At 46.7% G+C, this 15,466-nt stretch overlaps 1 protein-coding gene across 1 annotated transcript in view; it reads left to right on the top strand.

The window, feature by feature from the left end:
• The window catches only part of MYO10 (myosin X), a 179,969-nt gene extending 173,186 nt beyond the window's left edge, over positions 1-6,783 (top strand). The window contains 2 exon segments of the mRNA XM_015409567.1: positions 3,433-3,624; positions 5,940-6,783. Coding sequence (XP_015265053.1) covers positions 3,433-3,624; positions 5,940-6,050 — 303 coding nt within the window. The 3' untranslated portion in view covers positions 6,051-6,783.
• The last annotated feature ends 8,683 nt before the right edge of the window (positions 6,784-15,466 follow it).

Here is a 15,466-nt window from a genome sequence, read left to right as displayed (position 1 = left end):
CAGTTTGCTACCTATACGGAAACTATTGTGCATGATTGCTAGTATCTAACTTCCCAGGGTAATTTAGACTAGGGGCACCGGCTTGTGCAAGGAATTAGCCCATCTGTATTGCTAGGGTTTTGTAAATACTTCATAATCGAGCGTTAATAGCTAGTTAAATACTGTATGTCAGCACCTCTCACTTTGAAGTATAGACCACATTACTACACAATAGGAGAAAGAATGGAGTGTCTGTATCAGGGGATCCCAAACATTCCTCTGGCCTGGTGTAGTACAAAGGTGAGAGTGTGGAATGTTCCAGTAGACCTTCGAGATGCTTCACATCCTCCCACTGCTAGAAAAACTCTGTCTTATATATTAGATTGCTTCCAGCATAACTCACAATTGATGGGATTTGAGTCTAAATGACAAAATAATCGTAAGGCCTGTCGTGTGCTGGAAAGTGCTATAGAAGTGAAAATAGTCGTAGCTGTAAATAGGAAATTGTTGCAGGTTTCAAGGTGTACAATTTCTGGAAATTTTGAAGCCATGCGAGGAAAAAACTGTTCATTCTTCTGGTTTTTAAAAGGAAAAAAAATGGAAATTTTGGCAGGAGGAAATGAAATATGTGCAACACTTACTTCCCTTAGCAATCCGAAACTTACTTTATTGCTCTACAACCTAAACTGTATAATATATAAATGTTAGCACAAAAATTGTACTATTTGGCACATTTATGGCATTTAAAAGTATAAACTTAGTTTACTACAAGTGAAACTGCAAACATGCTCAATACTAAAGACACAGAGAGCTACAGATTGCTGTAATCTGTGTTACCACCTACATAATATGTCTTAGTTTTTGCCATCTAAGAGATAGGAGATAATAAAAGTAGGAAAATACCAATTTTGTAGTAAACAAACAAGGACAAAAATAGTCACATACAGTCACAACAGGACCTGAAACATTAGATATTAACAAGAAGAAAGACCCGCGATACTCGCGGGCAAGGGTCATTTCGTAGAAAAAGAGGTGCAGGAGCTCATTAGCATAACTTATTTGCATATGCCACACCCCCTGACATCACCGGAAGTGTGTCAGAAGGCAACACCCACCACTCAGGCTCCACTGGACTGTTTTGGACTCCTAGCTATTGGGGGGGTGCGGAACGTGCAGATCTGTCCTCTCAGAGGAGGGAGAGCTTGTGCCTGAATAAAATTTAGTCTTAAAGGTGCCACTGGACTGTTTAGGACCGGGGGACCGGAGGGAGCTCTGCAACTTAGCTGTCTGCTTCTTGCTCTGACTGAGGGCTGCTGGGAGCAGGGGGCGGGGCTTGTTGCATGTGCCCGCCCCCTGGGCTCTTTACTGCCGGAGCTCTGCTCGTGTGCACTCCTGCAGGAAATGACCCCTGCTCGCGGGGGCGGGGGAGTATTCCCCACAGCTCCTGGCCTGCAGAAGCAGGAGGAGCTCTGCAGGAGGAGAAAGCAGCAGCAGGTGAGCCCAGCAGGCAGACCCATGAGGCCCACCAAGCCTTCTCCCCCCTCCCCCCTCTTGTGGCAGTGGCGGCCGCAAGGCCCCAGCGGCAGCAGTGGGACAGTTGCCAGGGCATTCTCTACGCATGCGCAGGGAACACTCTTGTACTTTTGGGAGGATTTAAATATCCCCCATATACTTTTTTCAACTTTTTAGATTTTTCTGCACATCTGGGGATTGCCCCAAATGTGCAGGAAACTCTCTCTGCCCCCCAAGTGCCCCCGATGTGCGGATTTAGATATCCGCACGCAGGGGGCGCCTTGGCTATTAGATATATAGATTAAACTTTATAATATTGAAAATACTGACTTATTCAATAGTGTATTATCATACATTTTATGGGATACAAATTGTGGACAAAATCAATCACATTTAAATGAATATTATCTCTAATACTGTGGATTGTCTGATGCAAAAGTCTTCATACCATGTATTCTAAGTGAATATAACTGTGACGACCCCTTATTTGGGGAGGTCTGGTTTCCCTTTAAAAGTGTTCTTTATGTTTTTCTCTACTGGGTAATCCGGCTGCCACCAGGAAATTTATAAGGCTTTCCAAACCTTTATGTTTTACTATTTCAATAACAGGGTAGGTGGATAGAGGGTTTAAGCTTTTGAGGATCTATGTGGTCTGAGGAAGGATTCTTTACTGAGCTGGTATACTTGAAGGAAATAGGATTTATTTAAAGAAAGCATAAATGCGAGGGTAAACAATGTAAACAGTACTGGGAATGATTTGAACAAATGCTTGGTGTCTCTCACAAGCTTCTCCTTTACTGACAGGGAGGTTTCAAGCAACTTTGTAACACTTTTCACTGTACTTTTTCCTAGACTCTCAGCTTTCACTTGTAACTCCTATAACACAGAACTGAATGTCTCTCCTTTCACACACAAATATTTAACTCATAACTCTTATATCACACAAGACTGCTTCACAGGGATAAGTCTCCTTCCCTCAGAGACAGAACTTAACTGACTTAACAACTGTCTTTTTCAGCTGTCAAAACTCTAACAGTCACTCCTGATAGACATTCAAATCATCCACACAGCATCCATTCCAAAACCCCTCCCTCTCTCTGTCACTCACCAATCACACCACTTGCCTGTTTCAACCACACTAGACTTTCATACAGCTATGCATCCAAACTTTTAAAGACACACCCACATATAAACAAGGAATCGTTACAATAACCTTGTCTTAAAAAGCATTCCCCTTCTTCCAAAAGAGAAAATATTTCAGTGAAGGTTTGTTTTTTCCCCACAATGTCTTCTAGAATTTCCAATTTGTCTATTAGAAACATTGGGGTAGGGGCAGTGCTCCCTCTAAGCTGTGGAAACTTGTGAGCAAAAATTCTACTTTGTGAGCTACTGTCATTAAAATTGTGAGCAAGCAATTTGGCCACTGCATAAATCAGTTTGCTCTGGAACCCTCCTTCCTGAGCTAAGACAACAATCTGTGAGCTGGAGGCTAAAAAACTGAGAGCTAGCTCACACTAACTCAGCTTAGAGGGAACACTGGGTGGGGGTGTCCATGAGATGGGGAGCATGACTTTTCCCACAGATTATTTTCTGTGTCCCCTCCTTTGGGGATAGATCGAGATGGGTCGCTGTGTTAGTCTGTCTGTAGCAGCAGAAAAGAGCAAGAGTCCAGGAGCACCTTCAAGACTAAGACAATTTGTGGCAGGGGAGGAGCTTTCCTGAGTCATGGCTCACTTCTTCAGATAACGTCGGATACCTGAAGAAGTGAGCAGTGGTTCACGAGAGCTCCTCCCCTGCCACAAATTGTCTTAGTCTTGAAGGTTCTCCTGGACTCTTGCTCTTTTCTACTCCCGCCTTTGGACTCTCATATCTCTAGCAGGATTTAGTCAGTTGCCGAGATCTGTTTTCACCTTGATTGTATTTTGGTTTTTCCATCCCCAGTGCAAAGAAGGAGGGTTCCCTCAGGAGCTCTGGTTGGGTGTGAGTGCCGACGCCGTTTCTGTCTACAAGCGTGGTGAGGGCAGGCCGCTGGAAGTCTTCCCGTACGAACACATCCTCTCCTTTGGGGCTCCCTTTGCCAACGCCTACAAGATCGTTGTCGATGAGAGGGAGCTGCTGTTTGGGACCAGCGAGGTAAGGGAGGATTGGAAGGTTTTGGCTGTGCTGCCCCTCCTCCTGCTTGTTTTCAGAAGGACAAATCAACCGCAGGCCAGTTTCCAGAGGGAGCCCTTCCATCGTTCTGTGGCCTTCGCGTTTTGTTTGGGCTTAGTGTTAATGCCAGCTTGAACTGACTCGATGCGACAGTTGCTCTGTTTTAGGCCCTGGTCACACGGAGCATTAGGCATGCTAGAGAGATGGAAGATAGGCGGATTTTCCGGGCGCGATCTCACCGCCACATCTGGGAAGCGTAGAGCTCCCGTGGCGCACCCGAGGCTTCCCACCAAAGATGCGGGGTAAAAAACTAGTACCTCGGAGGTACTAGTTTCCAGAAACGGGTGTCTGATCGCATTTCCAGTGGTAGTTCCGGCGCCTGCCCATGTTCCTCGCAAAAAGGTTTTTTTTCCCCAAGTCTCCACGGATGCGCACAAGCACCCAATGGAGCATGCACACATTTCACTTTTTTTAAAAAAAACTTCTTTGCAGCGTGTGATTGGCACCTCCCCCCTAACCACGGGAACCCGACGGGACCTCAACCCGACGCCTGTTTGCGCAGTCGCGCGTTAGTTTGCTCCGGGGCAAACAGCCACGCCTCCCCCCCGCATTTTCCTGCCCGTGTGGCCGAGGCCTTAATGCCAAAAAAGTATTCACGTGTAATTATCTTTTTTTTTTAAAAAAAAATGCCCATGTGATTTTTATTTCCGTTACCTTGATCTCACAGTCTACAATCTTTCACGTAGTTCCATTGCTTGAATCTCATTTAGACCCCAGCTGTGCTTAAAAAGGGAGCTGCGGTGGCTCAAGTGGTTAAGACGCTGAACTGCAGGCTGTGGAAGGTCGGTCGTTCAGCAGTTCGAGACCCGGGTGTCTCTAGTTCCAGCTCCTGCCAACCTAGCAGTTTGAAAGCAAGAACTTGCAAGTAGATAAATAGGGACCACTTCAGTGGGAAGGGAACAGCATTCCGTGCGCCTTGGTGTTTAGTCATGCCGGCCACATGACCACTGAAACGTCTTCGGACAGCGCTGGCTCTTCGGCTTGGAAATGGAGATGAGCACCGCAACCCTAGAGTCGGACTTGATTGGCTTTCGAGCAAGGGAACCTTTACCTTTACCTTCACCATGCTTAAAAAGAGCTTAGCTAAATCCAAGCAGGCTCCCCCTCAGCCAGCATCCCATCACCTGCCGTGGCCCATCAGATAATGTGTGGAAAAGCCACGAGCAGAGCAAGAAGGCGGCACCCGGGTCTCGAACTGCTGAACTACCGACCTTCCACAGCCTGCAGTTCAGCGTCTTAACCACTTGAGCCACCGCAGCTCCTTGTTCCATCTATACCTTGTGTCTAATAACCGCTGATGGAATCCCGCTCCATATGTTTATCCAATCCCTTCTTGAAGCTGTCTATGCTGGGGATTATTAGGATTGAAAACAAATCAGCCAGCATCATAATGCCTCTGTATAAATCTATGGTGTGGCCTCTTTTGCAGTGTTGTGTACAGTACCTCAAAAAAGATATAGCATTGGGAAAGGTGTAGAAAAGGGCAGTACAAGAAACTCGCGGGCACAGTGAAATGGATGGGCCAATTTACTCCTTCAACGTGTTCCTTGAGCTAGCGGCCACAGCCCAAGATCCATTTCCTAGTCAGTCCACTGCCCCTCATGTACACGAAGTAAGGTTGCTGGGCCTAGCTAGGGTTGCCAAGTGGCACTTACCTTGCCGGCGGGGGACTCCCGTGTGGATTCCGGTGCGTGCGCGCGCACCGCATACGCATCACAGGGAAGTGATGTCATGACGCCGGGCACGCTGGGGGCGGGGCCACGACTATACAAGGGAAAACCATAGAGTTTTCCCTTGTATGGCCGTGCCCCCCCCCCCCCCCCCCAGCGTGCCCGGCATCATAACGTCACTTCCCTGTGACGTGCACGCTGGGGCGGGGTTCCCCCCGGGGCCCGATTCCTCAGCGTTGGGGAACGGGCCTCTGGGGCGGCGGGGGGTTTTCCGCCCGCCGGGGGGACTTGGCAGCCCTAGGCCTAGCACATAACTCTACACCTACTGCCTAGCTGACCATAGTTCCACGGAACACAGTGGGCCTTACTTTTGAGTAAATGTGCATGTGAAAGGGCTGAGGGTCCATAATTGGTCTCCAGTACCAAAAAAGATCAGTCTTTACAGAATGTCTCTATTTGGCTGTTTATCAGACTGCGGGTGAGGGCCTCTCATCGTTGCCTGTGCCCGCACAGAAAATTCATAAAGCCAAAATGTGCATTGACTGATGTTGCGTTTGGTCGTGGCAGGTGGTTGACATTGCCAAGCTGATGAAGGCCTATATCAGCATGATTGTGAAGAAGCGCTACAGCACCTCTCGATCAGTGAGCAGCCGTGGAAGTCAGGGCAGCTCCCGGTGAAACCCAGGAATGTGTCTCAAGCACTCTGCACATCGGGGCGTGTCCTCACCAGCCTGTCGGCTTCTCCAGTTATGGAAATTCAAGTGACACATGACAAGTTCATCTAACGTCTGCTCGCAGAGCCCTCTACTAAACTCACTGATGAGCCTACGTCAAGCATCAAGCTTTCCAAAGTTTTGTTACCTCTAGAGAACGTACTGTATGCCTTAACTTTACACTGCCCTCCAAGCAGGAAGAAGTGCCTTAAATAAATTAAAACCGACTTGCATTGACCATAGCTGTATTATCAGAGGGGATTTTTTAAAAATAAAATAAAAATAAACCACTTAGCATACTAAGGAAGAGCTAATTCAGCTGTCTTGAACTAACCAGCTTGCTGGTTCATGCGTGACAAAGAAAATAAGCGTCTTGGTTGGAATGCTGCAGGCGGCTTTCCTGATGGACTTTATTAGCAGCGTTGTATTCCCCCCCCCCCTTTTATATGCGTGCCTGCGTGACCAGGTCAGCACCTAACTTTTAAAGGTTGTGAAGCAAGGAGAAAAGTAAAGGGATGAATAATGTGCAATGATGTAAACAGTCTTTCTGTACATTTTAATAGACCAGAGCTATAGTTGTCCCAGTTGTAGACTTTCTTTAATAGTCAGGATTATTAAGAAATTTCAGGATTTTCATTTTTAAAAAATTGTATTTTCTTCTAAAAATAAATTTTCCATCCTGTAACGCATCTGCATTTCTTTACCTCCTGTATTATAGATAGAACATATAGTTGAAAGAAACTGTATTTATAGACTGCCCTTAATGTGGAAATGCTGTTATCAGCACAATATTCTATCATTTGTCTTGCATTTATAAAGTTTTTTAAAAAGATATTAAATGTTTCTTTTTAAAATAAATAACTTCTAGTGTGGTTGGAATGTGTCATGTGCTAAATATTCTATGAAAGAGATCAAAAACTAGGAGAGAAAAATGATGATGTGTAGCAAATACCCCTCTCAGATAAATTTTCTGGCCAACATGTGTCAATATATGAATGGCAGCAGGATTCTGCTCCTTCACAGGAAAGTTATAATGTAGGCCACAAAACATAAACTAATACTATTGGGGGCCAGGAAGACAGTTTGGGTCCAATAGACTTTAAAGACCATCCCCACCCCCAGGGTAGAGGCTTTCATGAATCAAAACTTGCTTTATCAGACACAAATGAGCATTTGTTCAGAGGAATGTTAGAAAGAAGGGTCAGTTGGAAGTCAGGACACCGAGGTAAAATGCAAAACGTAATCAGCTTGATTAGAGCTAAGAAATATGAACAGAGGTGGGAAATTTGCATTTGGAATGAGATAAGGATCCTGTGTTCCTATTCAGACCGGGGACATCTCACTTGTTTCTGAATTTTTATGTCTTTAGCTATTTATTCATCGGCTGATGTGTCCTGTCCATTACAGTTATATAGCGTGGCGCTCTTTAGTGTTTTTTCTTTCTTTTTTGACACACTCTGATCCCTTTTGGTGTCATTCATTTGCATATCTTAGCATTTCTGCCTGAACGGGGCACACTCCCAAAGCTAATTGGAGGGGAGATTGCAGTTTTTGTCCTGCCTGGCCAGGCGAATTTAGGCCAGCCTCTGAAACATATTCCACCCAAAGCCCTGCCTTTTATTTTGTTTGCCTGCGATCCGTGAGTCCTTTTACCCACATGGGTCACACACAGCTGGTTGCGTGCGTCTGTATGTGCCTTGCCCTGCACAGGTGGGTGAAAATCCAAAGTGCATTCCTTACCTCCGGAAGTTTCCAAGTCCCCATTTTAAAATCTCATTTGCCTGAGAACGAGTTCTCCAGCACACAGCCAATGGAGACGTCCTGCACAGAACTGGCTCCAGGCTCCACTGGACTGTTTTGGATTGCTAGCTAGGGGGGGGGGGGGGGGGGGGGCTGTGTCTTTGTGAGTCTCAGCAGAATGCGTTCCATTGCCTTGGAAACCAGCCCTGCGGCCAATAAGCCTCCGGGGAGAGGCACAATGGCCCTGGCACGCTCAGCTGTCCTCCAGCAGAGAAGCATCCTTTAGTCCTTGCTCAGCGGGCGCCTGCCCTGGCTGGTTACGAGCCTGGCACTGTGTGAAGGAGGGAGCACCAGCCCCACAGAAGCCGCCCTATTGCTTGCTAGGACAGGGCTCCTCTGCCCACCCACCACCCCCCAAAGTCAACAGGCAGCTCCAAGCTGCAGCTCCCAGGGTTGCATGGGGAAGTAGCGCCCTTCAAGTCACAGAATCGGGGGCCACACAGGCCATCTCCTCCAACCACCCGCTCGATGCAGGATGAGCCTAGAGCATCCCTGGCAAGGGTTCTGTCCAGCCGCTGCTTCAAGACTGCCAGTGAGAAGGGGGAGCTCACCACCTCCCGAGGCAGCTGATTCCACCGTTGCACGACTCTCACTGTCAAAAAGTTTTCCCTAAGATCCAGCCAGTACCTTCCCGCCCTTAATTTAAACCCATTCTTGTGAGTCCTCTCCTCTGCTGCCAACAGGAACAGCTCCCTGCCCTCCTCTGACAGCCCTTCGAATACTTAAAGAAAGAAAGTGTGTCTCCCCTCAACCTCCTCTTCTCCAGACTGAACACTCCCAAGAAGTCCCTCAGCCTTTCCTCACAGGGCTTGGTCTCCAGGCCCCCGATCACCCTCGTCACTCACCTCTGCACCCGCCCCATTCTGTCCACATCCTTTGTGAAGTGAGGCCTCCAGAACTGTCTGCAAGCAATGCTCCAGGTGCAGCCTGACCCATGTGGTGTACAGTGGGACTGTGACATCTATGACTTGCAGGGAGACAGCAACCCAAGACTGACTTTGTGGGGTCTGCTTAGTCTGGAGACCGGCTCTTGGCCAAATGACCCAGCAGACGTTGGTGGACCACAGAGCAAGAGGTGGCCCGGCTGGGGAAAGGCAAAAGGGGAGCACTCCTGTGTGCCTGAAGCTGCCTATGAGAGCCAGTGTGGTATAGTGGTTAAGAGCGATGGACTCTAATCTGGAGAACTGGGTGCGATTCCGCATTCCTCCACAGGAAGCCAGCTGGGTGGCCTTGGGTCAGTCACAGCTCCCTCAGAGCTCTCTCAGCCCAGAAAACAAGTCTAGCTCGCCACCTAGTGGTGTATACGGCTGAAAGAGCTAGAAATCCAGGCTGTCCGACAATCTTGGGATCTTTGGGCTATACTACACACAATGCCATATGATAGTTATTATTTATTAATTTTTTGCCCGTGCTTAAAAGAAGCCTTCCCAGCATGGACTCCCTTGGCCTTGGGCTTCTGGTGGCAGCTCCTCCTCTCGGGCGCTGTGGAAGTGCGGTGACCTTGGCTTCTCCACCATTCACCAGCAGCACGTAGGGATGCCAGGCCTCCTGCCTTGGAAGTGGGGTGGTAGAACCCGCACCAGTTTTACCCAGGGCTATTTTTGGGCAGAAACGCACAGGAATGGAGTTCCGGCTGGCTCCCAAGTTGGCCACGCCCAGCAGGAACTCATTAGCATAATAGGCCACACCCAACAGCAGAAACTCATTAGGATTGGCTACATTAGGGGGGTGTGGCCTAACATGCAAAGGAGTTCCTGCTACAAAAAAAGGCCCTGGGTTTTGACAACAAACAAGGTAAACAGAATAACAAGTAAAAGGTGGGTGTGGCTGGATGACCACACTTCTGGTAACATGGGGGTGCGGCCTAATGTGCTAATGAGCTGTGCTGTCAGGGGTGTGGCCCAATATGCTAATGAGTTCCTGCTGGGCTTTTTCTACAAAAAGAGCCATGGTTTTACCATTGGAGGTGGGGGGGTTGCAAAATGCTAGAGGGCCCACCGTGTTACTTCCATTTTTTACCAGAAGTGACTTAAGCACGACCCACATTTTCCGGCAGCAGACCTTTCCAAAAAGTCAAAATAAATGGGAGCTCTAGCAGGCGGGCTCTGCGACCCATTGGATGGCTGAGGGCCACACTGCCTTAAGCAGCACCGTTCAAGATAGAAATAACCACTCCTCGAGTGCATAGAAGACAAAGTGATCAGAAATGCAGATTAAACAAAATGGATGTGAGGGCGATCTGGCTGCGACCTCGGTCCCCCCACTGGCCGCCAGCGTTGATTCGGCTGATCTGGCTGGCTAGGCGGGTATCCCCCTCCCTCCTTCACCGCTCCACATGCCTCCCAATCGAAGGAGTGCACCGTTCTTTGGTCAAGGATTAAACAAAATAAAATACGGTTTAATCCACTTGCATTTTTAATTTGGCAGTGTGCTTCTGTAGCCCATGTTACACATTTAACGTGTTGGCCTTTAGGGTCCGGGGAGCAAAGGGTCACAGAGCAGGGCAGTTAGTAAAGGGGCTCCTGAATTACCGCCAGCAAGAGCCCCTCCTGTGCGATTGAGAGAGTCTAGTAAAGCACTGGCTGAGGCTCCTCGCCCTCCTCCTCCCAGGGGGAGGGATGGAACCAGCCAGGGCTCGTGTCCTGGCCAGACTGCCTCAATCGTATTCAGTAGACATAGGGAAGCCTTTATTTCCTTCCACTGACTGAGGCTCTTTTCTGAATGGAGGCAGGGAGGGAGGAAACGAGTAAGAGCTTGCTTTGCTGGACTGCCTCGATCATATAACAAAAATACCAGGCACCTTTAAGAAAGTTTTGTTCAAGGTATGAGCTTTTGTGTGCCTTGCAACAGTGTGTTTGTATTCTGTTGGGTTCCTTATGCTCTGTGTGTTTTGTTGGGCTCCTTATGCCAGGGCTCTCCTGGGTGCAACTAGGTTCCCTCATGATCCAGTCTTTCTCAGTAAGAAAACAATGTGACAGTTAATTGTGTTTGTCTGTGTCCTTTATAAAGTTTATATCTCTGCTACCTGGCATTACATTTTATGACACACATGGCCTGGCCCAACAAGGTCTCATTTATGTCAGATCCGGCCCTCATAACAAATGAGTTTGACACCACCGGCCTAGAGTTTGGTGGACAGAACTGCTAACTACTTTGCAGGCTCAAGCCTGGGAAATAAATCATTAAGGGCAGCAGCAGCAGGAGAGGAGCTTTTGAAGAGCATACAGGGAAGAAGCAGCCTTGCTCTTCTTTAAGTTAGCATTTTGGACATGCTTCTTTCTTTGTGTTACTGGGCACTGTGTTTTACAATGTGCCTTTGTTGAGTATGCCCTTTCTGAAGGGCACTGAAGATCCTGTCTCAACAAACATTGCTGTGTTCAAAGATCCGGTCTCAACAAATGTTGCTATGTTCATAGCTATTACAATTCAGTTATACCAGCGGTGGTAAAGTTGTTGGGTTTATGAGAAGTGTATTATAATGCTGAATGCTTGAATGTTGTCTTCTGAAGCAATTTCGTAATTGCCTGACGTGTCACCAGAGCGCTAGCTTTTATTGGCTTGGATCACCCCCGGCTCTCCAGCAGGAAAAAGGTAAGTTAGGAGACAGATCTGTGCAGCCAGGGTTCTGCTGGGTCACGTTTGCATGGAGGTACTGGACAGAAGGCACACTTGAATCAGAACATGGTAGTTCTGGAGGGGTGTTGTTGACACAAGGTCTGAGACTGCATACAGGAGTGAGGTGGCTGCACAAAGGGAAAGTTCTCCTGGGATGTCTGACTGAAGAAATCAAGCTGTTTTAGAGTCCAGAGATCAGAGTGTTGATTAGTTGAATGACAAGGTTTGGTGGTTGGACTTGGCTTTTCTTGTAGACTGAACACCAAAACTGAAAAGCTTGAGCCCTGAGCTTCAGGAAAAGGAGAAACACGTCTCTGGGATGATTTCTTCTGCAGACTCCTTCAAATGCAATTCGAAGTTTTTGATGTCCCTTTGGGAATAATTCACTTGTTCATTTCCCCTCAATGAAGCAGGTGTTTGGAGATAGCAAATCTGACAACAGCACGTTTGTTGCTGGCTACTTTGACACACTTGAGGGCCAACTCAATGTCAGCTCACAACAGACTTTGGACCGATGGTGATCTCTGTAGTTCATCCCAGTTGATATAACAGTCAATTGGGGAAATATCTCAGGTTTTAGAAGAAGAAATGGAACTGAAGACCGCAGACCTTCCCAAAAAATTATTTGGTATTCAGATCTCATGTGAGGGAGGAGACTGTTTGGAGACTACTGAGTCAAAAAATGTTTCCTTGGCTAGAAAAGACTGCTGGAAAGGTTAGATGATTTGCCAGCAGAAGAGTTCAGGTGGACAGCATGACACTTGTGAGTCATGTTTTGTAACAGTTTCATATTGGAACACTTGGGTTTTAATTAACAACTTTGAATGTTTTCTGTTTTTATTATGTTCGTCTGAAGCAGCAGAACGAAGTTTTGGGTCCAGTGGCACCTTTAAGACCAACAAAGTTGTATTCAATGTTATTCAACTGAAGCAACACTATAAGTTTGTATGATTCAGAATTCTATTAAACATGTAAAAAGTGTGGAGTATTTGTTCCAAAAGCCATACAGGAGTGTGACTTCACCATCATCTGATTCCTCCCCAAACCTCTTCCATTGTAATGGAAAATCACCATGCAACAATAAATGATCTAAATTCTGCGTGCACAGAAAAAATTACATTATGAGACGAATAGAAATCTCACTGTTTTGAGCTCTCCTGCCTCTGTCAGGACAAAATTTGATGCCTGTGTAACTTCATATGAAGAAAGAACTCACTGACGTGAGACCCAAGGGAATGTATAGAATGTTGGCATTGAACCAGGCATTGAACCAGGAAGACCTGGGTTCAAATCCGCAAAGCCTTGGGCTAAAAATGATCTCTCTGCCTGGCCCACCTCGCAGAGTTATTGTAAGGATAAAATGAGTTAACCCATGTTATCAGTTTTCAGTCTTGCAGAGCATAAGATACAGAAGATACCCAGAATACCCATGTGAGAGATCTTTCCAAAAAACCCTCTTTTTACAAGTAGCACCGCTTTGTATTAGCTGGAGGACAAAAAGCATTTCCAGTGCACAGTGTCTCCGACAGATGGCATGCTAAGGTTGTCCTGAAGCAGCAGAGGAAAACACTCCTTCGAACATGATGGGCCGGCGTGCTGGTCTGTCTGAAGCGATAGAAAAGAGCAAGAGTCCAGGAGCACCTTCAAGACTCACAACATTTATGCCAGGGTATTAATATCTTTTGTGAGTCACACTTCAGCAAGCACTGACTCACAAAAGCTCCTACCCTGCCACAAATTTTGTTAGTTTTTAAGGTGCTCCTGGAGTTGTGCTCTTTTCTACTCCTTAGAACATTTACATCTGATACTTAAGTTTTCTGCTCTAGCTTGATTTCCCCCCTGTAATATATTCTCAAATGAGAAGGGAGCACTCCCTGGAGAAGACCCTGATGCTGGGAAAGATTGAAGGTCAAAGAAGATGGGGACGGCAAAGGATGAGATGGTTAGACAGTGTCATCGATGCAACGAACATGAAATTGAGCCAACTTCAGAGGACGGCGGAAGACAGGAGAGCCTGGCGGGAGCTGATCCATGGGGTCGCGAAGAGTCGGACTCGACTGTGCGACTGAACAACAATATATTCTCTAGTTTTGCAGACAAAAAGAAGCTAGATTGCAGCACAGAATCGGCCAGAGCAAAGCCCCCCCCCCCCCCCACAAACACACACCGGGCCCTGGAACTTGAATTCTTTTTTTTCTTTTTTTAATAGTTTATTTAACTTTTTCACATACAGTTACAAAGAGATTTCTGTTTGTTTACAACATATTTTGGAGATTCGTTTCCCATTTTTTTCCAACCAACGATCTACTTTCTTCCATCTTTTCTTAAACACATTTTCATCCTTTCCTGACAAAATCATATTTACTTAGCAGACTGTTGAAATGCATGCAAGCTTTCTGCTTATCTACTCCATCTGTTACAAGGAATTCTTTTTGCTATGCAAAACAAGTCAGTTTCTCATTTGTAAATGTTGTTTGTTTGGAAAAAGGAAGATATGCATAGATCTATCAGGTTATCAGGTTTATGCATGCTCGTATCCTGAGGGCTTGGGGGGGGGGGCGTTGGCTTTCATGGCTTTTGCAAAGGACTTTTTCAGCACATCAGCCATCCCTGAGGGAAGCATTCAGGAGGGGGGGGCATAAATAATAACAGTCGGAAGGCTGTTAAGGAGCTGCCATGCTTTTGCAGAGGTGGCCTCAGTGAATTTCGATTGATCGGATGTATTTGTTTGGTCTCCCGCCTTCAAAACCATTTCCATGACCGTCATAGTGGCAAGTGAGGCCATCCATGTGTTTCTAAAGATTACATAGTTACACTGTAAGCACGGGCACGGTATCCTGTTGCACGAAGGTACTGGATGTTGGAACTTTTTAATGACAAAACTAGACTAATAGCTAGGGATGCCAGCCTCCAGAAGGGACCTGGGGATCCCCCGGAATTACAGAGCTGTAGTACAGAACTACAGAGACCAGTTCCCCTGGAGAAAATGGATGCTTTGGAGGGTGGGGTCTGTGGCATCGTACCCCACTGAGGTCCCTGTGTCCTCCCCAGGGTCCACCCTCCAAATCTCCAGGAGTTTCCCAGCCTCCATCTCCCAATAGTGGCCAGGGGGGACCTGCCAAACCAATAAATTATAAGGACACAAAATGAGAAACTGATTATAACTATACTGACAAATCTAAGGGTAGAGGTCATCTCTACACGAAGACTGCATTTACCAGCTTGCCAGCCACAGAGGGCCGATTGTTAAAACTTTGGTTCTTAGCCCGATTGGTAAACATAATGAGACGTTAGGACTAGGGCTTATAATGGGTCTTTGACAAAAGAGCTCCTGCTGCTTCATCTTCCGCTGGAACCGGCATGATCAGCACACAGGACTTCTGAAAATTTCTTCTGGTATGAATTTAGTGTTTATGAATGAGTTACATTGGCTTTTTTTCTCCTCCCAATGCACCCATTGAGAATTATGCTAAAAAAATTAAGACAATTCTTATGTACATAGTTTCCATAGAAAAAGGACAATTAGACCTTTATTGAATGCCAGATTATCCTTTTCCTGCCAGAATCCATAGTGCTGTTCTGCAAACTAACCTCCGATGTTAAGATCAGTGTCAAAAGAAGTGTTCTGTTTGGTTGTTCAGCCAACACTGAAAAAGCCCTCTGTAGATAAAGATAACCTGACAAATTTCAGCAAAAGCTTATACCCAAAATAAAATTTGGTGCCACTGAACTCAAACTTTGTTTCCTAGGCAGGGTTCTGTTTGTTTGTTTTTGAGGCCCTGACATGACACAGAACCCTCTCAGGTTGCTGGCTGGCAAGACACAGCCCATCACAGGCCAATTCTCAAGAATTTCGGGTATTCGGGTCTGAGGAATGCCCCAAGTCTTCTTCACAGGAGACGGGCATGGCCACAGACGAGACCCTCCCTTCCCGCCTTCCTTCTCCAAGATAAATCCCTCTCGGGA

Source organism: Gekko japonicus, unplaced genomic scaffold, assembly GCF_001447785.1.
Source record: "Gekko japonicus isolate JY-2015 unplaced genomic scaffold, Gekko_japonicus_V1.1 scaffold1501, whole genome shotgun sequence".
NCBI classification, from domain to species: domain Eukaryota; kingdom Metazoa; phylum Chordata; class Lepidosauria; order Squamata; family Gekkonidae; genus Gekko; species Gekko japonicus.
The sequence above is the reverse complement of the archived record's forward strand: the minus strand, read 5'-3'. Positions and strand labels throughout refer to the sequence as shown.